This window comes from Grampus griseus, assembly GCF_964374135.1.
Source record: "Grampus griseus genome assembly, chromosome: 3".
In the NCBI taxonomy this organism is placed as follows: Eukaryota; Metazoa; Chordata; class Mammalia; order Artiodactyla; family Delphinidae; genus Grampus; species Grampus griseus.
The window spans coordinates 127208155-127232265 of NC_139019.1; the positions used below are offsets into that span (position 1 = coordinate 127208155).

A 24111-nucleotide genomic window follows, 5' to 3' on the forward strand; every position below is an offset into this window, starting at 1 on the left:
TGCCTGGGCCGCACGACCCTCTTGAAGCAGAGGCAGAATGGCTTTTTGGCATGAGTCCGCCTGGGCCAGTTTGAAGATAGGCATGGCGTTTGGAGGGGTGTGATGTGGGACACACACCAGAGCAAGCTTATTTGTGACTGTTTCCACTCTGGGAAAAATTGTCCATCACTTCTGTGACTTTAAAAATTTAAGCAGTTACTAGGCTGATAGGTTAAGAAACAAATCTTTTGTTCTTGTGGTTTTGGATTAATATTAAGCATGAATATATATCCTATATTATATTGCTTCCCTTCTGCTCTGGGGCAGACTGCACGCTCCTTCCAAACAGGAAAACCGCACAGCCCACGGACTCAAATTTCTGAAAGCTGTTTTCTCCCACTCCCTCCGACCCACCCCGAACCCTCCCCGTCCTCCCTGGCCCCTCAGTTCCTGTATTAGAAAAGCCCCTCCCTCCCCGCTCCCACCAGCCACCCGAGGTTAAATAGATAGTGCCACATTCTAAGAGTCATGCATCGCCGCATTTGGCATTGCACACATTGCAGAGAAGGAGACGGTTGTGTGTGCGCCCCCTCCCTCCCATCCCCTCCTTTTTGGCCCTCAGATTCCTGCGCTCTTCCCACTCTGCCCTCTCCCAGCCTCCCCCCATCCCAGACCCGTCACTGGTTGTGGACATCCTCCCTGCGGACGATCTTGTAGATGATCCAGTAGAACATGTTGAAGATGAGGAAGGCCATGGGGAAGCCTATGCGGGAGATTTTGTCAATCTTCTTGGCCCTCTGGATGAAGAGTTTTCGCATCTCCTCCGGGGACTTAGATGGCGCAGGAGGTGGGTTGGTGGTGGTGGTGTTGTTGGTGCCCTTGACCGAGATGCCATCCTTGGCCTGAAGGCAGGCCGGGCCCATCCCATAGGCAGAGAAGTTGAAGCGGCCCTCTCCGGCCTCATCCTCCTGAAACAGATTCAACATGGGGCTCTACTTAAAATAAGACAGGGGCTGGGCACCCTCCCTGCAAGGCACTCCCCTGGGGGGCCAGGCCATGCCCATCTGGCTCTCCCTGCCTCCATTCCAGGCTCCTGAAGGCTCTTTGGCTGGCTGGGGAGTTATGCCTTATAGAGGGGCGCCACTCACATACCAAAACAGATGCAAACCAGGGGATAGGAGTGCAGCGTAGAGTCTGGAGACCTGTGTTCAGGTCTCTGCTCCATCATTTGCTGGCTGTGTGACCTTACGCAAGTCACTTCCTTGGAAGACTTCCTTCCATGACTCTCAAAGAGTTTTTTAATTTCATTTTTTCCTTTACTTGGGGATAAGATTCACTCCACTACTTCAAGGTGTTTTTCGACCATCAGAGGTTATAGATGAGCGGATACTCTGAACGCTGTTTTGTTAGAAATCCAGGGGACAGTTTGGAGAGATCCCCTGCTTTGCCTCTGTTGCCTCCTTGCCCTCTCCCACCCACTCCATTCCCCAGTAATGTCTTCTGTGCGTAGGTTGGGGGAGGGAGTGAACGGCCCAGGAGGGAGCAAGGGCTGTGGGCCTCACCTCCACTCACAAGCCAGGGCACCACAGCTGCTTCTTTCCTCCATGTTCCTGTATCCCTGGCAGGTGTGACCTCAGACATACCTCTGGATTTTTATCACATTATCATTCAAGCCCTTCATCATTTGGCTCCAACTTACCTTTGCAGCTTCCCCCCTCCCCCACCCTATGCTCTGCACCCCTGCTTGTTGTGTTGCATGTTCCCCCCTCCCTGCCTCATGCTCACTACCCAAATGTCTGCTCCCCTGACCCTCCTCGCTTTTTCTGTTCCTCATCTGGATCGTGGAGACACTCTTGTCTGCTCTCATCATGTCCGGCTTTGTGGTCCTTCCTTGTGAGCTCTGAGGCACGCTGAGAGTCTCAGCTGGGCTGCTGATTCAGTGTGTGGCTCTGGGGGGTTTATGGGCTCACTCTGCCATCCTGGAGAGCGAGAGCTCTTCGGGTAGCCTCCCTGTCTTCTGCTTGTTCCTGTGAGGGGCACGGCCAGCAGAGAGCAGGAAATGGAGCCCAGGGGCCCCAGTGCCTGTCCAGCTCTGCGCCTGCCACTCCATCCTGGGTCCCCATCTGGGCTTGTTGTGATGACGTCTAGCCTAGTTTCCCTCCTGCCTCCCATCTTCCCCCCCCCCCCCGCCCCCTCCAACCCATCTGGGTTGTTATGACATAAATCTTACTGGTCGTCTTTTGCTTAGAACTTTTTAATAGGCTGCCACTGACTTGAGGATAATTAAAACTTTTACATGGTGACAAGGCCTTAGATGACTTGGGCAGTGCTGTCTGCGTATCTCCGTCTGGCATTCTGTGCTCCAGCCACCCTGTGATATTTCCATCTCTTGGAAAGTGCTGCACTCCTCTTTCACTCTGGCCTCTGGGAAGGTGGGTCTCTCTGCTGGAGCGCTCTCCCAGCCCCACCCCTGCTTCCATCTCCTTCTCTTTCCCTGAACTAATTCCTACTCAGAGGCCTTCCCTGAGCCCAGGGATAGGCTAGGTGTCCCTGCTGTGTGCTCCATAAACTCCCTCTACACCCCTCCCTCTTTTTCCTTTTTTGTATTTTAAAGCCCTTATCACATTGTTTTCCTTGATTAATGTCTGTCTCTTCCATTAGACTGTAAACTCCATGAAGTCAGAGGCAAAGTCTGTCATGAATATATTTCCTGGGCAGAAGTTCAAAACTCTGCCAATGTTTGTTGACTAAACGTTTACTTGTATATCCTCTCCAATCCCAGCTTCCCCACCTCCCAACCTTTTTTTAAAATTTAAATGCGGTTGTATTCCTAGCGCCAGGAGGATTTTTTTTTTTTTAATTGGAGCATAGTTGCTTTACAATGTTTTGTTAGTTTCTGCTGTACAGCAAAGTGAATCAGCTACACATATGCATATATCCCCTCTTTTTTGGATTTCCTTCCCATTCAGGTCACCACAGAGCATAGAGTAGAGTTCCCTGTACTGTACAGTAGGTTCTCATTAGCTATCTATTTTATGCACAGTAGTGTGTATATGTCAATCCCAATCTCCCAATTCATCCCACTCCCAACCTTACCCCCTTGGTATCCATACGTTTGCTAGCACCAGGAGGATTTGACACATACAATGAATGCTCAAGAAATCTTTTGCAAATGACTGAATCTGGTCCAACACCCATGTTGCACAAGTGAGGGAAAGAAGATGGGCTCCAGTGCCTGGCAGATCGGTGCTCAACCAATACTTGTCTATGGGGACGACAACTAGAGGGTTTGTGCCAGAGCCGAGGAGAGGAGTTGGGGGAGCCCTGTGCCTGGAAGTGGGCTGGCTCCGACTCTGTTGCTTATCAGTATAAATAGCCCCCCCCCCCCGCCGCTGTGGTGGGGTGGGTGGGGTGGGTGCTTGAAAACGTTTTCTCGCTGGGCTCCAGGTATGCAGGGAGTGGCCCAAGTTAACTCTCTGTGTAGCTTTGGAAAATTATTCTCTGCCTTCTTCATCTATTAAGCATGAGAGGGGATGGGATGGGGGTGTGGAGGCCTCATCTGGTGAGAAGATGATCAATTTCACATTGTATCCAGGAGAAAGGAAATTCCGTAGAAATGACTGGACCAAAGCTTGCTATTCCTATTTGAGCCAGCAGGTGGCAGGAAATGAATGCCCAACTGCACCTGGGGCTGCGTGGGGCTGGAGCAGGGGAAATCTGATAGTTACTCTAGAGCCCAGGGAGGTTGGTAATGTGCCTGCCCAGTCAGGCTCACAGAGGTTTCCTAATAATCTGAGTAATGAGGCTGGCCAGGAAATTCGAGGACCAGATGCTTTCTGCCCAGCAAATGAGGTAACATGGGAAGATAGAGGGAGATGAGGAGCCTGGCCAAGATCACAGGCTCCGAGAAACTCGGGCATGTAAGCGAGTTCCTCTTCACTCCCATCTGGGGCTTAAAACCCCCCTAGGGCTCTGCGGTCCCAGCTTGTACACTGCCAGTGTACAGGCCGCATCCAGAGGGCCTTACTCCAAGGAACCTCTTCTTTATGGTGAGCCCGATTCTGTGTCCTTGTAGTTTCTGACATTTGTGCCAGGTTGAGAGCCCATGGGCCCAAGGAAGGTCACCCTAATTCAGATGCACACCAGGGGCCAGGCAGGAGGAGGGCGTGATGAAGTGAGCCTGGGGCTGTGGAATGCATTCCCTACCTACAGGCATTTGCAGTGCGCCTGTACCACGTGGGATGTGAACGCAGCGGGACCAGAGGCTGCAATGTGTTGAGTGAAACTAGAAGTGTGACTTTTGAATGCTGGCAGTTTCTTGCAGACTTTTAAGACACTGCTTAAAAACGTAAAGATATTTGCGTGGCACATTTGACCTTCTAGCTACTAGTTTGTGACCTCTGCCTTGGGATAAATCTTAGTTTCTATTTAAGGTCTAATAAATGCAGGACTATTTTTATCTGCTTCAGGATGGAAACACTGATGAACAGATAAGCAGCAGCTGGTGGTATATGGTCAGTGTTTTGAAAATAGCCATGGGTCTTGGAAGGCCGCCTTGCCTTTGCCATCAGTGGCTCCATGAGCCTGGTAACTTGCCCCTCCTCTTTGTTGTCACCTCACAGGAGGAGTGGACCGGATGCTCTCTTGAGAGCGCTTCCAGCACCAGCGTGCTGTGAGAGAATGAGGAAGGAACCGAGCAGAGGAATCTGATCAAATCTGCATAGTGGCCTTATGCACACTTTACCTGGCCAGAGGTAAAACAAAGCTTTTGTTTTCCTCTAGTGTATAAAAGTGGTAGGCGGTTGGCAAGGGTGAAGGCAGCCTTTGGAAGTACTGTAGGCCCTGCGTATTACATATCTGCAAGGAGCTTCATTCACAGTTTCGTCTCTGTAAACGCTGCCCCCTGGAGTTGTGCAGGGCACAGTCTGGTGGACTGGTGCCAGTCAAATACTTTGGACATAGTCTTCCCAAATAACCGTCTCTGCAACACATTTTTGAACTTCTTTTAGCAGAGGGAAATGCAGAAAACGCTAGCCTATGGGGGAGAAAGGGAAAATAAAAAGTAAATCCCAGAGATAGTTGTGTTTGGTCAGTTCCTTGTTTGGACCATGTTAAGAGTCAGAGGCTAGGTATCTGGTGGACAGTAATGGAAGGACTAAAACTAGGGTCTTTCAAGAAGTCCTGTCTGGCTCGCTGCACCCAAGATGGTTTCCTCTTCCAGCGCAGGTTATATCCTAACTCCCATGGGCATCTTCTGTCTCGGAACGTCTGCCTGCCGCCTGCGGTTAACTGCTAGAAGTTAATTGAATCAGTTTGCTGATGTTTAAGAAACATACTGAGGGAAATCTGTGCCTATGGAATCATTTTAATCCCTGGCACTTGTGTGGCAGGAACAAAACTTAAAGCTACTTTGGCATCTGATTTCATCTTCACCACAGTCCCCCATTATACCCACTTAGTCCATTTTACAGATGGAGAAGCTGGGCCCCAAAAGAGGCTAGCTGAAAATCACGTACCAAAGAGGCAGAGTCCTTTGTCACAGCACCTTGTAACTCGGTAGACAGCTATTTTCTGTAGGTCAAACTAAAGCAGCTAGGGCCTTGATGTGTGGCAGGTATGTGGTGTGTGGCCTGTATGAGCCCAGAGTGTATGAGCCCCTGGTTGTCCTTATCCATTGCTGGAAACACTTCCAAGTAACCTCTCTGACTGGCAGGTCTCCTCTTTTTTCATTAGGTTTTTTTAATCCCTTTGTCCATTTGTTCAACAAATGCCTATTGCGTGTTCCCTATCTATCAGGCCTTGTGTTGCACACCAGGGATGTAGCACTGAGCAAGAGGAGACAGGGTCTCTGCCCTGAGGGAGCTTATCATTCAGTGGACGATGCGCAGTAAACAATCACGTGATTGAACGCATAATTATAACTCAAGATAAATGTTCAGAAGGAAAGAAACCGAGTTCAACTAGAGTATGGTTTTCGCTGGCATAAACAGTGTCTTTGTGCAAATTAGAAGAAAGGCATCCGCCTCTTGGGGTGTATGAATCGAGATCCCTTCCTCTGGCTGATAGAGTCCACGCCAGGGCAGGATTTAGAGAAGAGCACCTCCTTGGCTGGGGGTCCTTGTAGGATACAACCTGCATGACCACACTTAACAGGCTGGCATACGCACCTCAGTACAGGACCTAACATTGCCTTAGGATATCAAGGAAAGATGCCTCAGCCGAGGACTGGAAAATGAGTGGGTTCATACCAGGCAAAGTGCACCGGAAGAGCAACCCAGGAGGAGAGAACCAGACGCCTAACATCCTGTGCGTATGCTTGAGGAACTATGAAAAAAGCCAGGGTAGATGGTGCTCAGAGAGCAAGGGAGGAAGTGATGTGAAGATGAGGCTGGAGAGAAAAGCAGCTTCTCTGATCCGCAGGAGAAAGGTCTCCTGGGGAAGCAGTTATGGACCAGGATGTGGAGCCAGTTTTCTCCCACAGGCCGTATGCTCCCCAATGGCGCTTGTTGGTTGGGACACACACAACCTCTGAATTAACAGAGGTTGGTGACTTTTCAGAGGTGGTGTGCCAAGTATTTCTTTATTCAATTCCTCATAAGGTGAGAGGATCCACTCTGGGGGAGAATCTTGCTGGATGCCCTTTTCTTGGACGTAGAAAACAAAGGCCTGGAAACTGGACATTCTACTCTCAGATCTCACCTTTTGTGGTGCAAATCCCTTCTGGAATCAGGCCCATTGAAATAATTGAAATATTTTCCACCCTGTAGAAAACACCAGCAGACACCCCCTCTGCCTGCCATGCTTTGGGTTTATAGCTAGTTTCTATCTTGACACCATCAGTGTTTGCTCCCTCAGTTCTGTCTTCAGGTGTAACCTGATAGTTAGTGTTACTATCTGCCTATAGACCCAATCAGGGCATTGTTTATGGGAGGGGAAGCTAGGACTTCCAGAACTTTGACCCCTATTTTGTGCGGGCTTTACCCACTGAGAAGGATGGTCCAGTGAAACAAGTATCACAAGACAGGGTTGCCTGGCACTCTTCCGTTTGCTGCCAGCAGCGAGCCAAAGGCCTACCTTGTGATGTCTTCGCTTCCTCCTGAATCGGAGCAGCTCTTTGTGCTGCCGAGACACAAAGTTGACAGCGGCATACTCGAGCAGGGCTGAGAACACGAAGAGCAGGCACACGGCCATCCAAATGTCAATGGCTTTCACATAGGACACCTGGGGCAGAGGTGGGGGGAAGAGCATAGGGAAGTGAGGAGAGAGCAGAGTGAAGTCTTGAGTACTGAGGAATGTTTTCTGCTCATTAGGACCCCCTCCCCCATCACTCACTCACTGCTGTCCTCTCTCAGCTGGGATATTAGGGTGGAGGGTGCAGAGGGAAACACAAGAGAAATGCATCAAGAAGACTGGACAGAATATTGGGGAAAAAAGAACATGGTGCCTAGAAGAGCACTAAAGAGAGGGGGACAGTGTGTCTAGCATTATTGTTCGGTGGAACAGAATGTGGTATTTAGACTAAAGCTCTAAATAGGAAGAGAATTTGTACCTAGGGTTAAAAGTAAGTGGAGGATGTCAGTGCGAATGGCAGAGTAAGATCTTCAAAAACTCTCTCTCCCCATAAAAGCAACTATCAAAAACGGTCAGAACCAACTTTTTTTCAGAACTCTGTTAATTAATCAAAGTCTAACAGCAATCCTGTAAGCATTTATTTGAGAAAATCAGCTGGATCTCAGTAAGAACATCAAGCTTCATGGCATTAAAGAACCCCCAGCTTTATTGAGATATAATTCACATATCACACACATTTAAAGTGTACAGTTCAAAGGTTTTATACATTCACAGATATGTGCAATCATCATCACAGTCAATTTTAGAACATCTTCATCACCTCAAAAAGAAACCTGCTATCTTTTAGCTATCATTTCCTTATTCCCCCAGTTGTCTTCCTCCAGTCCTGGACATTTCATATGAATGGAATCATACAATTTGTGGCCTTTTATGACTGGGTTCTTTCTCTTAGCATAATGTTTTCAAGATTCATTCATATGGTAGCATGTGTCAGTATTTTATTCTTTTTTATGGCCAAATAATATTCCATTGTATGGATATAACACATATTGTTGATCCATTTATCAGTTGATGGACAGTTTGGGCTGTTTCTACCTTTTGGTTATTATGAGTAAAGCTGCTATGAACATTGGTGTGTAAGCTTTTGTGCGGATGTATCTTTTTATTTCCCTTGGGGTTTTGTGGTGTTTTAAGTTGCCCTATTCCCATCCTCTCATCCCCAGCTCTGTGCTAGCTTTGAAATCCAACAGCCTGCAAGCATGGTGAACACCAGTATCCTGACAGCCACTGCATGGGGCAGGACAGAGTAGGAGATTCTTTAAAGCTGCATTCTCAGGGAATTGTTATTTGACCAGTGTTGTGGTTCTCTGAGAGACCCCACTCACAAGGCTGTCTTTATTTGACCTGACTTGGAGCTGGTCCAGTGTGAACAGCTTTTTCCTTGAGGGCATTTGTTGAAAACAATCATCGGCAAGTGTTGAACATTACATCAGCCCCAGGCAGTTGGTAACAGTTGAGGCAAACAATAGGTTGAGCAAAAAGTATAAAAGGAAAATCTGGGGAATGAGCTGTCCATAGAGGGCTTTAGGAAGCTATGATATATTCCTGGGAATCTATGCACATTCTTAGGCCTGTGTGTATGCTCAGGGAAGACCTGAGAAGGCTCTTAGCACTCAACTCTGAATAAACAGGAAGTAAAGGCTAAGGCAAAGTTGTAAACTGCTTGGCTGAGTGTTGAAAGTACACACAGAGTCCCTAGGCAAAGGCTGGGAGATGTATAGGGTTCAGGCATTTAAGGAGATCTCTTAAAGTCTTAGCTAACCACTAAGCTAACTGTAGAGACTTCAGTGGCCCCACACAGCAAAGAATACAGACATTACAGAATTAGTTCTGTAAAGTTACTAAACAAACAAACAACAACAAATCCTGAAGAGGGAGGAGAATCTGATTTCCAGAGATGCCACATTGTATAATGTAAAATGTGTAATTTTCAACAACAAATCTAAGACATACAAAGAAACAAGAAAATATGGCGAATGCAATGGACTGAATGTTTGTGTCCTCCCCAAATTCATATGTTGAAATCCGAATCCCAATGCGATGGTATTTGGCGATGAAGCCATTGGGAAGTAATTAGGTCATGAGAATGGAGCCCTCATGCATGGGATTAGTGCCTTTATAAAAAGAGTCCAGAGAGCTAGCATACTCTCTTTCTGCCGTGTGAGGATACAACAGTAAGTCAGCAGTTTGCAACTGGAAGAGGATCCTCACCAGAACCAGACTATGCTGACACTCTGATCTCAGACTTCAAGCCTCCAGAACTGTGAGAAATAAATTTATGTCATTTATGAGCCACCCAGTCTATGGTACTTTGTTATAGAAGCCTGGATTGACTAAGTCAGGCCCATACATAGGAAAAAAGCAGTCAAAAGAAGCTGTGCCTGAGCTTCCCTGGTGGCACAGTGGTTGAGAATCTGCCTGCCGATGTAGGGGACACGGGTTCGAGCCCTGGTCTGGGAGGATCCCACATGCCATGGAGCAACTAGGCCTGTGAGCCACACTACTGAGCCTGCACATCTGGAGCCTGTGCTCCACAACAAGAGAGGCCGCGATAGCGAGAGGCCCATGCACCATGATGAAGAGTGGTCCTCTCTTGCCGCAACTAGATAAAGCCCTTGGACAGAAACGAAGACCCAACACAGCCAAAAGTAAATTAAAAAAAAAAAAAAAAAAAGCTGTGCCTGAGGAAACCCAGATGTTGGACTTAACAAAGACTTTAAATCAGTTACATTTTTAATATGTTCAAACAACTGAAAGAAACCTTGTCTACACAACTAAAGTATGAGAGGGAATTCCCTGGCTGTCTAGTGGTTAGGACTCTGCGTTTCCACTGCAGGGGCCACAGGTTCAATCCATGGTCAGGGAACTAAGATCCCACAGCTGGGCAGCCTGGCCCAAAAAAAAAGTGTGACAACAAAGTCTCACCAAGTAGAGCATGAAATAGAAGTTACAAAAAAGAACCAAATAGAAATTCTGGAGTTAAAAAGTAAAATAACTGAACTGAAAATTTTACTAGAGAGGATAACAGCATATCTGAGTAGACAGAAGAAAGAATTAGTGAATCGGAAGAAGAATCAATGAACTTGAGGTTATCCTGTTTGAGGAACAGAATGAAGAAAAATTAACAGAGCCTCAGAGACATGCGGGGAACCATCAAGTGCACTAACGTATGTTTGATGGGTATTTCAGAAGAAGAGGAGAGAGAAAGAGGCAGAATATTTGAAGAAATGGCAACTATTTCCCCAAATTTGATGAAAAACACTAATGTACACATCTAAGAAACACAATATACTCCAAGCAAGATAAACTCAAAGAGATCCACACCTAGACATACCATAATCAAACTGTCAGAAGCCAAAGAAAAAGAATCTTGAAAGCAGAAAGAGAGAAGCAATGCATCATGTACAAAGTATCCTCAATAAGATTAACAGCTGATTTCTCTTTAGAAACCATGGGGTCTAGAAAGCAGTGGGATGAAATTAAAGATGACCTGAATAAATGGGAAGACATCCTGTGTTCATGGATTGAAAGACTTAATAATATTAAGATGGCAGTACTCCCCAAATTCCTATATAGACTCAATGCATTTTGAACTAAAATTCCTTTTTACTGTTGTTGCAGAAATTGACAAGCTGATCTTAAAATTTATATTCATGTTCATATGGAAATGCAAGTGACCCAGAATAGCCAAAACAATCTTTAAAAAGAACAAAGTTGGAGGACTCACACTCCCCAACTTCAAAACTCACTATAAAGCTATGGTAATCAAGAGAGTGATACTGACATAAAGATAAATATACTTACCAGTGGAATAGAATTGAGGGTCCAGAAATAAATCCATACATCTATGGCCAATTGATTTTTGAGGAGAATATAAATTCAGTGGAGGGAAACAATAGTCTTTTCAACAAATGGTGCTGGGGTAACTGGAGATCCACATGCAAAAGAATGATATCTCTCCATATACCATATACAAAAATAAACAAAAATGGATCGAAACCCTATATTTAGAGCTAAACTATAAAACTCTTAGAAAAAAATGTATGTGTAAATCTTCATGATCTTGGATTAGGTATTTCTTAAGTACGATACCAAAAGCACAAGCAACAACAGAAAATATAAATTAGACTTCATCAAAATTATAAACTTTTGTGCATAAAGAACTATCAATTAAGTAAAAAGACAACCCATAGAATGGGAGAAAATATATGCAAATCACATATCTCATAAGGGTTTTAAATCCACAATACACAAAGAGCTATTACAACACAACAATAAAAAGGGAAATACCCCAACTAAAAATTGGGGCAAGAGATTTGAATAGATTCTCCAAAGAAGATACAGAAATGGTCAATAAGCACATGAAAAGATGCTCAACACTATTAGTTGTTCAGAAAATGCAAATCAAAACTAGAGTGAGGGCTTCCCTGGTGGCGCAGTGGTTAAGAATCCGCCTGCCAATGCAGGGGACACGGGTTCGAGCCCTGGTCCAGGAAGATCCCACATGCCGCGGAGCAACTAAGCCCGCGAGCCACAACTACTGAGCCCACGTGCCACAACTAATGAAGCCCACGTGCCTAAAGCCCGTGCTCTGCAACAAGAGAAGCCACGACAATGAAAGGCCCATGCACCACAACGAAGAGTAGCTCCTGCTCGCCACAACTAGAGAAAAGCCCGCGCGCAGCAACGAAGACCCAACACAGCCAAAAATAAATAAATAAATTTATAAAAAAAAAACCAAAAAACTAGAGTGAGATACCACTTCACTTCTTTTAAGATATTGATAATCAAAGAGATAGAATAACAAGCGTTAACAAGAATGTGGAGAAATTGGAACTTTGGCAGGATTATAAAATGGTGTAGCCACTCTGGAAAATAGTTTGGCAGTTCCTCAAAAAGTTTAGCATATAATTATATATGACCCAACAATTCCACTCTTAGGTATATACTTATAAGGGTTGAAAACATATGTCCACACAAAAACTTGTAAACAGATGTTCATAGCAGCATTATTTAAAATAGGCAAAAAGTGGCATAACCCAAATGTCCATCAACTGATGAATAGATAAACAAAATATGAAATATCCATACAATAGAATATTATTCAGCCATAAAAAGAAATGAAGTAGTGATACATTCTACAACATAAATGAACCTTGAAAATATTATGCTAAATGAAAGAAGCCAGTCATAAAAGTACACATATTGTGTGATTCCCCTTAGCTGAAATGACTAGGATAGGCAAATTCATAGAGGTAGAAAGTGGATTAGTGGTTGCCAGGGGCTGGTGGGAGCGGGGAACAAGGAGTGACTGTTGATGAATATGGGGGTTTCTTTGTGGGGTGATGAAATGTTCTGGAATTAGCGCTGAGGGTGTACAACTTTGTGAATATATTAAATGCCACTGAATTTTATGCTTTAAAAAAAGCAAAGGGGGAAGAATGTCAGGTTGAGTGTAATAGCAAACGAAGCCCAATATCAAGTCTAGTGTTAACAATGAGTGGAGTAGAATGTTGAGTCTGGTGAGGGGGAACGCGGCATCAACTATTAATAGAGAGTGGAGCAGCATGTTGAGCCTAACATAAGGAACAGGAAGCAGAATATTACTTCTGCTGTTGCAAATGAACAGAGCAGAAAGTGGTGTCAGTTGGTAACAGTAAACAGAATTTGGTTTCAAGCTTTTACAGTAAATGTAGCAGAATGCAAAGTCTAGCGTTAATAGTGCAAAGGGCAGATTGTTGAGTTTTCTTGTGAGGATGAATAGAGGAGAGAGTGGTGTCTAGTGTAGATGGCAAGTGGAGTAGAATATCATGTCTCACATTAAAAGTTAATGGTAGAGGGACTTTCCTGGTAGCGCAGTGGTTAAGAATCCACCTGCTAATGCAGGGGACACAGGCTCGAGCCCTGGTCCAGGAAGATCCCACATGCTGTGGGGCAACTAAACCTGTGCACCACGACTACTGAGCCTGCGCTCTAGAGCCCACGAGCCACAAGTACTGAGCCCATGTGCCACAACTACTGAAGCCCACACGCCAAGAACCCATGCTCCACAACAAAGAGAAGCCACCACAATGAGAAGCCAGCGCACCACAAGGAAGAGTAGACCCCGCTCACCGCAACTAGAGAAAGCCCATGTGCAGCAACAAAGACCCAATGCAGCCAAAAAAAAAAAAAACAAAGAGTTAATGGAAGAGTCATGTCATGAAAAACAAAAAAAAGTGAGGAGACTGTTCTAGATTAAAAGAGCAAGTATATGCAGTATGAATGTTTATTGGATCCATGTCCATTGATGACAGTTTTTGGACAATTGGGAAAATTTAAAGGTTCTATATTAGATGAAATTATGGAATTATTTCTAATTCATTAATACTTATTCAATTAATGTTAATTTTTTAGATGTGATAATATCATTGTGATCGTTATTCCTTATTTAGAGGTGAATTGTCATGTCTGTAACCTTCAAATAATGCAGCAAAAGTTGCATCTATCTATCTACTTACCTACCTACCAACCTACCTATAAATAGAGATAACGTAAATGTGGCAAAATGATAACAATTGGCATTGAGGTGAAGGCTTTTAGGGTGTTTGTTGTATATTCTTACAACTTTTTCTGTATCAAAACAATGTTAAGTGCAGTATTGCATTGGAAATGGTGCAGAATGTTGCACTTAACATGAAGCTGAAGGGAGCAGAGTATGGCATCTGGCATTAACAGTAGAGCAGAGTGTTGTGTCTAGTGATGAGTGAGTAATGGGGAATGTGGCTCCAGTGACTGTAGTGAATGTAGCACCTAGCACACAGCACCTAGCATTAAAAGAGAGTAAAGCAGAATGAGGCATCAAGAGTTCATATGACAGAAATCACTTGAATTCCTATACACTAATGATGAAAAATCTGAAATAAAAATTAAGGAAACACTCCCATTTCCCATTGCAACAAGAAGAATAAAATACCTAGGAATAAACCTACCTAAGGAGACAAAAGACCTATATGCAAAAAACTGTAAGACACTGATCAAAGAAATTAAAGATGATACAAACAAATGGAGAGATATACCATGTTCTTGGATTGGAAAAATCAACATTGTGAAAATGACTATACTACCCAAAGCAATCTAGAGATTCAATGCAACCCCTATCAAACTACCAATGGCATTTTTCACAGAACTAGAACAAAAAATTTCACAATTTGTATGGAAACACAAAAGACCCCGAAGAGCCAAAGCCATCTTGAGAACACAAAACGGAGCTGGAGGAATCAGGCTCCCGGACTTCAGACTATACTACAAAACTACAGTAATCAAGACAATATGGTACTGGCACAAAAACAGAAATATAGATCAGTGGAACAGAGTAGAAAGCCCAGAGATAAATCCACGCACATATGGTCACCTTATCTTTGATAAAGGAGGCAAGAATATACAATGGAGAAAAGACAGCCTCTTCAATAAGTGGTGCTGGGAAAACTGGACAGCTACATGTAAAAGAATGAAATTAGAACACTCCCTAACATCATACACAAAAATAAACTCAAAATGGATTAAAGACCTAAATGTAAGGCCAGACACTATAAAACTCTTAGAGGAAAACATAGGCAGAACACTCCATGACATAAATCACAAGCAAGACCCTTTTTGACCCCCCCTCCTAGAGAAATGGAAATAAAAACAAAAATAAACAAATGGGACTGAATGAAACTTAAAAGCTTTTGCACAGCAAAGGAAACTATAAACAAGAGGAAAAGATAACGCTTAGAATGGGAGAAGATATTTACAAACGAAGCAACTGACAAAAGATTAATCTCCAAAATATACAAGTAGCTCAGGTAGTTCAATATCAAAAAGCAACCCAATCCAAAAATGGGCAGAAGACCTAAATAGACATTTCTCCAAAGAAGATATACAGACTGCCAACAAACACATGAAAGGATGCTCAGCATCACTAATCATTAGAGATGCAAATCAAAACTACAATGAGGTATCACTTCACACCAGTCAGAATGGCCATCATCAAAAAATCTAGAAACAATAAATGCTGGAGAGGGTGTGGAGAAAAGGGAACCCTCTTGCACTGTTGGTGGGAATGTAAATTGATACAGCCACTATGGAGAACAGTATGGAGGTTCCTTAAAAATCTGCAAATAGAACTACCATATGACCCAGCAATCCCACTACTGGGCATATACCCTGAGAAAACCATAATTCAAAGAGTCATGTACCACAATGTTCATTGCAGCTCTATTTACAATAGCCAGGACATGGACGCAACCTAAGTGTCCATTGACAGATGAATGGATAAAGAAGATGTGGCCCATATATACAATGGAATATTACTCAGCCATAAAAAGAAATGAAATTGAGTTATTTGTAGTGAGGTGGATGGACCTAGAGACTGTCATACAGAGTGAAGTAAGTCAGGAAGAGAAAAACAAATACCGTATGCTAATACATATATATGGAATCTAAAAAAAAAAAAAAAAAAGGTTCTGAAGAACCTAGGGGCAGGACAGGAATAAAGACGCAGACATAGAGAATGGACTTGAGGACACGGGGAGGGGGAAGGGTAAACTGGGACGAAGTGACAGAGTGGCATGGACATATATACACTACCAAATGTCTAATAGATAGCTAGTGGGAAGCAGCCACATAGCATAGGGAGCTCTGTGCTTTGTGTCCACCTAGAGGGGTGGGATAGGGAAGGTGGGAGAGAGACGCAAGATGGAGGGGATATGGGTATATCTGTATACATACAGCTGATTCACTTTGTTGTACAGCAGAAACTAGCAAAACATTGTAAAGCAATTATACTCCAATAAAGATATTTTAAAATTTTTTGAAAAAAGGAGGAGATATGGGAATGTATGTATATGTGTAGCTGATTCACTTTGTTATAAAGCAGAAACTAACACACCATTGTAAAGCAATTATACTCCAATAAAGATGTTTAAAAAAACCCACGAAATAGTGACTAATTCCTTGTGCTCGCCTTGTCTCAGGCAGGGAAGGGAGATGTGTGTCCTCCTTATCTGTCCTGGTGTTCTGTGCTCTTGGGCAGTAGGACTTACCTTGGGCAGAGATGCTCGGGAGCCTGAGCTCTGGGTGGTCATGGTGAGCACGGTGGTGATGCCCAGGCCCACACGGGCTGGGGCAGCATCCATGTTGATCCAGAAGGAAATCCACGAGAGGATGACAATGAGCAGGCTGGGAATGTACATCTGGATCAGGTAGTAGCCCATCTGTCGCTCCAGGTGGAACCGGGCCTCGATGCAGGTGAATTTGCCTGCAAGAATTTATAGTGGGAAGGCCAGGTAGCCTTGGACAGGAGCAAGGCTTTGAGGTCAGAGCAACCTCGACTGGAGTCCTGGTTCAGCCTCACACTAGCTGTGTCCTTAGGTGAGTGTCTGAATCTTTCTGTGTCTCAGTTTCCTCATCTTTGGTAAATTGGGGATAATGATAATGATGATAATAGTAATAATAATACCAACCTCATATGGTTACTCATGGTTACTGTGATGGTAAAATGAGATGATGCCTATGCCTATAAAGAACGTAGCACAGTCCTCACAAACCATTAAGGCTGAGAATGTCATTTGCCGTCATCCCCATCAACACTAGTTTGTTGCTAAGAGTGGGCCCAAGTGGATCATTCTCTATCCTTCTGCCAGTTTTGTTCCCAAAAAGTGACTCATTTCTGTTACTTCCTCTTGTAGAACCTTTCTTTCCTTCCATCTCTCCTCATACAAGAAAGTCCCCATTACCTACAGGGAAAAGTTCAAACTCTAGTCTGCCCTTCACGGTCAAGCTCTAGCCTGTTTCCACCCCATTTCTCTTGTTTCTTTACTCTACTCATGACCCCCTACACTCCATCCCTTGCCTTGAGCATCCTCTGTATTTTCTCACTTCTGAGTTTTTGAGCCTGATAATCTCTCTGCCCCGAATGCCCTTCTTCCGCCCCACAACCAGCCAAAGGAGTCGTCCATCTCCTTTATGGCAGTTTAACTGTGAAGTCTGCCCCAGGCAGAGTGCGCTTTTTTTCCTGTGTCCCTTCAGCTCTCTTCACACGATCATCAGAGCCTTTAAGGCATAGTACACTGAGTTAGTAGGCAACTTGATCTCGCTCTCTCTCTCTCTCTCTCTGTCCTCTGCACCAGACTGCGGACAGCTCGTCTCCTCCCAATCTGTGAATCCCTGGAACTGGGCTGGGCCATCCTGTGGTGGCGTCTTAGCTCCAGTCAACTGATGCACAGTTACCAGGGGATTTTCTACAGCTCCCTGGACAGCCCCTTCCATGTGGACAGGGCCTTGCCAGTCTTCTCGCCTTGAATCCACAGAGCTAGCCCAGAACTCAGCTCTCACTTAAATGTGAATAGTGAAGGGCAACTGAGATGATGAATGAGAAAACGCTGTGTAAACAGTAAAGGGCTGTGTGTGGTATGTGAGAGTCTGTTGTGATTATTTGATTCATGGGGACGCACTGCTAATGAGAGTACAGTTGGCCCTCTATATCTGTGGGCCCTGCATCCTTCAGTGAGGAGGGCCAACTATGGTTTTGAGCATCCCTGGATTTTGGTAATTTGGCAGGTCCTGGAACCAGTTCCCCTTGGATACTGTCTCTGAGTCTCAGCTTGCCCAGGGATGAAGAGAGTATTTTTGAAGGTTCTAAGATATCTCCGAGATCACTGGAAAGAGACAGCTGTCCTAAACAGACCAGCACCCAGGCTGCCTGCTTTTTCTCTGGGCCTTCTACTTGCATCAGAACCCACAGTGGTTTCTCTGAACCCCTCTCCTTCACCTCCTCTTCTCCTGGGCCCCTGTCCCAGCCTGTCATGTGTCTCCACTCCACTCGGCTGTGTTCAGACAGCAGCCCCCGGCCCAGCTCCCCAGCGTGGCATACTAACTGACTGCCTTTTGTCCACAATGTTCCACGAGCTCCTTCCCAGCCTGAAACAGGGCAGGCAAAGCCAGTCTTGATCCGGTCCCACTTCATCCCTGTGTTCAACCTTCCAACAAATGCTGGGCTAGGCGTGGGAGATAGAGAGCTGAGCTAAAAAGTGGGATTCCCTCCTCGTAGCTCACAGTCCAGGGGACCCTTTCCAACTTCACTGTTTACTAATCCTCAGTGCCAGCTCCCAGCTCCCCACTGAGGTCTAATGTGAACCTTCTCTGTGCTTTTGCCCTCTCAGAAATGCCAGTCCTGGGACTTCCCCAGCGGTCCAATGGTTAAGAGTTCACCTTCCAGTGCAGGGAGTGCAGGTTCGATCCCTGCTCCGGGAGCTAAAATCCCACATGCCTCACAGCCAAAAAAACAAAAAACAAAAAGAAAAACAAAACCAGAGCATAAAACAGAAGCAATATTGTAACAAATTCAGTAAAGACTTTAAAATGGTCCACATCAAAAAAAAAATCTTAAAAAAAAAATAGAAATGCCAGTCCCTCTGTGATAGACACTGCTAGATGTCCTCCCACTGTCAGCTCTCCCTTCTGCCTTAGGGACAGGGTCCGTCCTGAGCTGGACATACTGCTACCTGGAAAAGAGACTGTATCTCCCAGCTCCCCTTGTCATGAGATATGGCCCAAGCTCAAGTGACTTGTCCCAGGACTCACAGGAAGAAAGCGTGGGAGCCACTTTTTGGTTTCAAGGGACATTCTCTTGACCACTAGGTAATAAATACGGAGATGGATCCACCACGGGTACCTCGGAAGATCCGTTGGATCAGCGACTGAATGAATGTTTGCACTGACCTCTGGCCCTGGCTGGGTTGAGGTGGGCCCTCGCACGTACCTGTGTTGTAATGCTTGGTGCAGTACCTCAAGTCCTTCTCCTCCTTCAGGATAAACTGGGGCAGAGTCAGTCCATCTGCCACTTGCACAGCCCCCTGCTCCTGCCACTCAAAGATGAGGTCATTCATGGTGTATCCAACTGGGATGGGATGAGAAGGAGGAGAAGTCACCACCCGGAAGCTCTTATTTGAAGCACGTCAGGGGTACTGCAGGAAGGGCGTCTAACATGAAGCATGTTAGAAGCAGAGAGGCATCAGACACTCAGTGGAACTCGTGAGACTATGTCACTGCTGCGGTTTTTTTCTCCCCACACAAGAGGTTAAAGCTGGTTTCGTTGTTGACATCTACCCTACAGCCCTTCTACCTCTCTTACCCACCCCCGCCAGCCTCCCACCTTAGCTCGTCCTCTTGCCTTCACCCCTCAGTCCCATGTCAGATTCAGCTGACCTCTGCTCTTTTTGCCTGTGCACCATCCTTGCAAGTCCCCCTCTTGTGCCCCCAGCAGATTTTCCTCTGGGGAATAACTGTATGGTATGCTATCCTGGCGGGGCTATCAGTTGGGGGCCAAGGTGTGAGATGGTGACTCAACTAGGCCAATCAGACTCTCTGCCCCAGAGTAAAGTGACAAAGGGTTCGGAGATGGCTGGTGCAGACTCTCCTCAGAGGTGGTGCTCCGAGGGGATGGTCTGTTAGTTCCTGTTGCCTAAATGCTCTGGCCTGGTTCTTGTACTTTAGCTTTTCCTTCAAGTCCATGTGGAACCCCTATGTCCTCCCACTTAATTCCATTCTTTACATGAGTCAGATTGGTTTCTGTGTTTGCAGTCAAAGAAGTGAGCTCCCCTATCTGTTAAAATCTTGGTTCACCTGTGATCTCCTCCATAAAGCCTTCTCCATACCCTGTCTCCTTCCCAGTCAGAAGGAAGTGCACTTTCTGCCTTGAGGCCACAGCATTTTGTACGTCTAACCACACACTTACCACTTGCTGCCTGCCTTAGAGTTACTTGTGCAGAAGACCTCTCCCTTGCTGGAGTGAGCATCCATGACTTATTCAAGCTATTGCTCCTCCATTCCTGGCGAGCATGTTCACAGGGGACATGGAACAGTGCCTCTTTGGAGAATGCTGCTGGCTCCAGAGCTGAACTTCAGTCAGACAATGTTAGGGAAGTTATATTTCTAATGCGTTTTCTAAGAGCAAAGCACCTCATCTGGTATTTTGGGCTATTACAGTAATCTCCTGGGGTCCAGTGGTTAGGAGCATCTGTGTGGGAATTTATGCTGGTCCCATGGGGATAGGACAGTCTGGTTCTTTTAGAGGCCTCATGCAAGGGACTCACAGCTTTCCAGTTGCATAATGCACGTCTGGACATCCATGGGGAAATTCTTCAAGTCCATGGGGCAGGCCAGTGTCAGGGTGATTCTGGGAAGAGAAAGGACTTGTATGATGTTGGAACCACAAACCAGAGAAGCTGTGCCTCTGTTCCAGTTACTACTGGAAAATCAGTTATCTAGGAAAGGCCAAGGAGGCTAGGGAACCAGTGTTTATTGAAATAATATATGTATATTTCCACGTCAGAGAGATAAAGTAGGTTGCCTAAAGTCACACAAGTCAGTGGAACTTCTGGGCTTCTTTGGCGTCTGTCTGGCTTCTAGAAACTTGCCTTTAGCAAGTTGCCTGAAGGCCTGTGGGCCATGGGCCACCTCCATCCCTTCTCTTCTGTAGAGCCCTCAGGTAGGGCAGAGCCTGAATTTTAAATTGAGCACCACCAGGCCTCAAGCATCCCCAGGTGCACCTGTATGTAGCAGGTGCGCAGGTGGTTCTTGGGTTCTCCCTTCACACACTAGGCTCATCAAAAGTGATTTCCAAGAGGCTCCCTGCACGCTGGGTGTCCAACACAGCTGACTCGCATCTGCGGGCTCCTGCTGGGGTCAGTTGGCGAGTGGTGGTTGCTCCAGGCGTCTGGGCTAGCTGTTTATTTTGGGTTGTTCAGCCCTGGCAGAGACTGCAGCCTCAGAACCAGAGGGAGTCCCCCTAACAGAATCCGAGGTCTGCAGCTCAGCTGCGATGCAAGACTTCGGCTTGAAAGGCTTTGCCAGCATCTGAGCCCCTGCTGCAGGGAACAGAGAAGAAAGGCTCGTGGAGGCCAGAGAGACTTAGATCATCAGGCCAACTCCTGCACTGAACAGGTGAGAAAACTGGGATGCAGAGAAGGCTAGGTGGGGAGGCATGTCAGGTCACACAGCCAGCTGATGGCTCAGCCAGGGTTCGAAACCAGGTCTCCTGGCTTTTGGATTTCGAGCTCGTATGTTTGCTGGTGGGCTTTCTAGCACTGCTGTCCTGAAAAGCCAACCTCAATACCCGAAGACCCCTAACTGGTGGTCTTGTGGGGCTTAGCTGCTGGCACCTCGGCCCCACGTGGTGAGGCCCACGGCCTGGCGTGAACTTCCTGCTCCAGCTCTCACCCACAGCTGTGGATGCGGGCCCTTTAAGCACAAGGCAGAGGCAGGGAGGGAAAGGGCAGGGAGAGGGAGGGGAAGAAGAGGGGAAAGAGGGAGCGGGAGAAGGAGGGGGAAGGGAAGGGAAAGTGCACGCAGTTGAATTTCTGAAGATAAAAGCTCCAAAGTGGGGCAGCCGTCACAGTGGGTGAACTTCCTGAAGTTGAATGACCTTGGAACATCACTTTCTGCTGATTTGTCTTTCTGTCATGCTGCACTGGGGCTTAGCTTCCTGGAGATATGAAACTGAGCCTGGCTGCAGCAGAATCCAAGCCAGCCAGGCCTCGGTGGCCATCCTGAGCCCGTCACCCTTCCAGTCTGGATGCGCACTGGGTGGGGCGGGCAATGGGTGAGGAAGGCCATGTTGGCCTCGGATTCCTCCCAGTCTGCCCTTCCATGGTGCCTCCTTTACCTGCTGAGGTCCCTGAGTCCCCTCTCCCACCCAGCCTGCTCTCAGGGGAGACTCTGAATCCATTCACATTTGGGGATTAGGATCTGTGCGGCCTCTCCAATGGGCTTGGACACTTAAAGCTCATCTCCTAATGGAAATAAAAAGATATATTCCCCTGAGGGACTGGAGGGGCAGGAGAGTCATTTAGGACCAGTGTCCCCTCCCCACCTTTTTTTTTTAACTTTTTATTTTATATTGGCGTATAGCCGATGAACAATGTTGTGATAGTTTCAGGTGCACAGCAAAGCGGCTCAGCCATACATATACATGTATCCATTCTCCCCCAAACTCCCCTTCCATCCAGGCTGCCACATAACATTGAGCAGAGTTCCCTGTGCTACACAGTAGTAGTAGGACCAGTGTCCCTTTAAGCTCTTTGAAATAAAAACATATTCATTCACTCATCAAATATTTGAGTGCCTATTGAATGCTCTGCACTATTCTTCTAGGCTCTGAGTGGGCATTAGGTGCACACTAACAGATTAGAATCTAGGTTCTGCTACTTTGTAGCTGTGGGAACTCTGGCAAGTTGCTTAAACTTTCAGATCCTCACTTGTCTAATCTGCAAAGTGGGCGTAATAAAGCCTACTTCATAGGGTTGTTAGGAGGATTTTAAATAATACATATAAAGTCTGAGCCAGTGAATGGTACGTAGTAAGGATATAACATGGACATTGGTCCTTCTCTCCATGCCTTGGGGGAGGAGACTGAGAATTAGGTGGGTTGGGAGGGGCACAGAGTGTGGCAGGAAGCTCTGAAAGTTTGCCCATAACCAGTGTATGCAGGATATCCCCCGACTGGGGAGGGGAGTCCCAGCAGACTCAGTGCAAGGAGTAGAGGATAGAAAGGCTTTCTAGAAGGGAAGGAGCAGCCCTGGCTTATACCTGTGAGCAGCACCGTCCACCTGGCAGGCCATTTATGTTGAAGTTGCTGTGATTTTTCAGACTTTGCGCCTTTGCTCGGCTATTATTTAAAATTATGCTAGAAACGTTTACCATGAGATCCACCCTCTTAATAAGTGTTTAAATGTACAGTAGAGTATTGTTAACTATAGAGTATTGTTGTTCAGCAGCTCTCTGGAATTTATTCATCTTGAGTAACCGAGTGTTCCTGGGGTCAGCATTGTCTTTGAATATTCTTTTCCCATCTTGTTTGATTGAAATTCTGGGTAAGCTTGGGGGCCTAACTTTAACCTTCCCTCTCTAGGATGCTTCCTTGGTCCCCCTGGTTATAATGAACTACTCGCTTCTAGGAGTTCCCGTGGTATTTTATTCTTACTTGCTGAGTGTAAGCTGCAGAGCTGGCTCTGCCTATTCCGTAAAGGTGTTCGGTTGCCAGGGCCTGTTCACCTCTGTTTCGCCCTCCTCTTAGTGTCTGCCCCCACAGGGTATGTTCTGAGAATGGAGGGGATGAGCCTGTACAGAACTCACCGGATGCTGTAGAGGACATTCCCATTCCGGGAGATCCTCAGCAGTTTGTTGTCCGTGGTGATCTCGTGGAAGTGGGCCCCCTTCTCATTGGCAAAGAACAAGTCAGGTTTCCAGATGGAGTCCAACATGGATGGGTCCAGGTCCAGAGAGTCATCCGGGTATTCGTTGTAGGCCAGCCGGGGGTCGTTCCACTGCTGCCGTAGGAAGATGTTGACCCTATAGTCCTACAGGCAGGAGATGAGGAGGTGGACTCAGAGTCAGGCCCTGGGATGTCACATCTTGGAGGGCCCAGGTGCTTTCGGTCAGCGCTTCCCAAAGCCCCTCCTGGAGGATGCTATCAGAGCGTGGTTGCATCTTACATGGGGATGAGACGTAAAGTCTGTGCATCAGGCAAAAATCAGGGCAGTCATAATTATCCCTGAAAATTCTCTAGATGCCCTGTTAAGTATATTCAACTCTGAACTGAGATTAATTAAATGTTATTTTTTCTTCTGAAAAATTTAAAAAATGAAGTTCATACTGATGTAATAAACACCTGTTTTTCATCCTGTTAACACTTCGTTGTGTTTGCTTCAGTTTTTGTTAGATAAGAGAAATAATACATCACAGATAAAGCTGAAGTCCCCCTTTTATTATCAACCCCATCAGTGCAGTAATTCTTATGCCCACTAAGGTTTGAGAGTCACTATTCTAGACAGATTGAAGGAACAAAAGAAAAGACTAAAAGCTGACGCCTGAGCATTCACACTATTTTGCCCAATTCCCAAGCAGTGAAGGAAAGTTGGGTGCAGGGATTTTATAGTGTTCTGCTGGTCTTAGGGTTCACACCACTCTGTTTTAATACCG

The 24111-nt window shown here is 45.9% G+C and overlaps 1 protein-coding gene across 2 annotated transcripts in view; it reads right to left on the minus strand.

Moving 5' to 3' along the window:
* Window positions 1–656: 656 nt before the first annotated feature.
* The window catches only part of GLRA1 (glycine receptor alpha 1), a gene marked incomplete at both ends in the record, with an annotated part of 83411 nt that continues 59956 nt past the window's right edge, over window positions 657–24111 (minus strand). The window contains 6 exons of one of the 2 annotated variants that reach the window (XM_082650556.1): window positions 657–947; window positions 7054–7200; window positions 16176–16390; window positions 18893–19030; window positions 20226–20308; window positions 23266–23489. In XM_082650556.1, coding sequence (XP_082506682.1) covers window positions 657–947; window positions 7054–7200; window positions 16176–16390; window positions 18893–19030; window positions 20226–20308; window positions 23266–23489 — 1098 coding nt within the window. Of the gene's footprint in view, window positions 972–7053; window positions 7201–16175; window positions 16391–18892; window positions 19031–20225; window positions 20309–23265; window positions 23490–24111 lie in introns of both variants that reach the window. The other variant, XM_082650555.1, reaches the window with a different exon arrangement.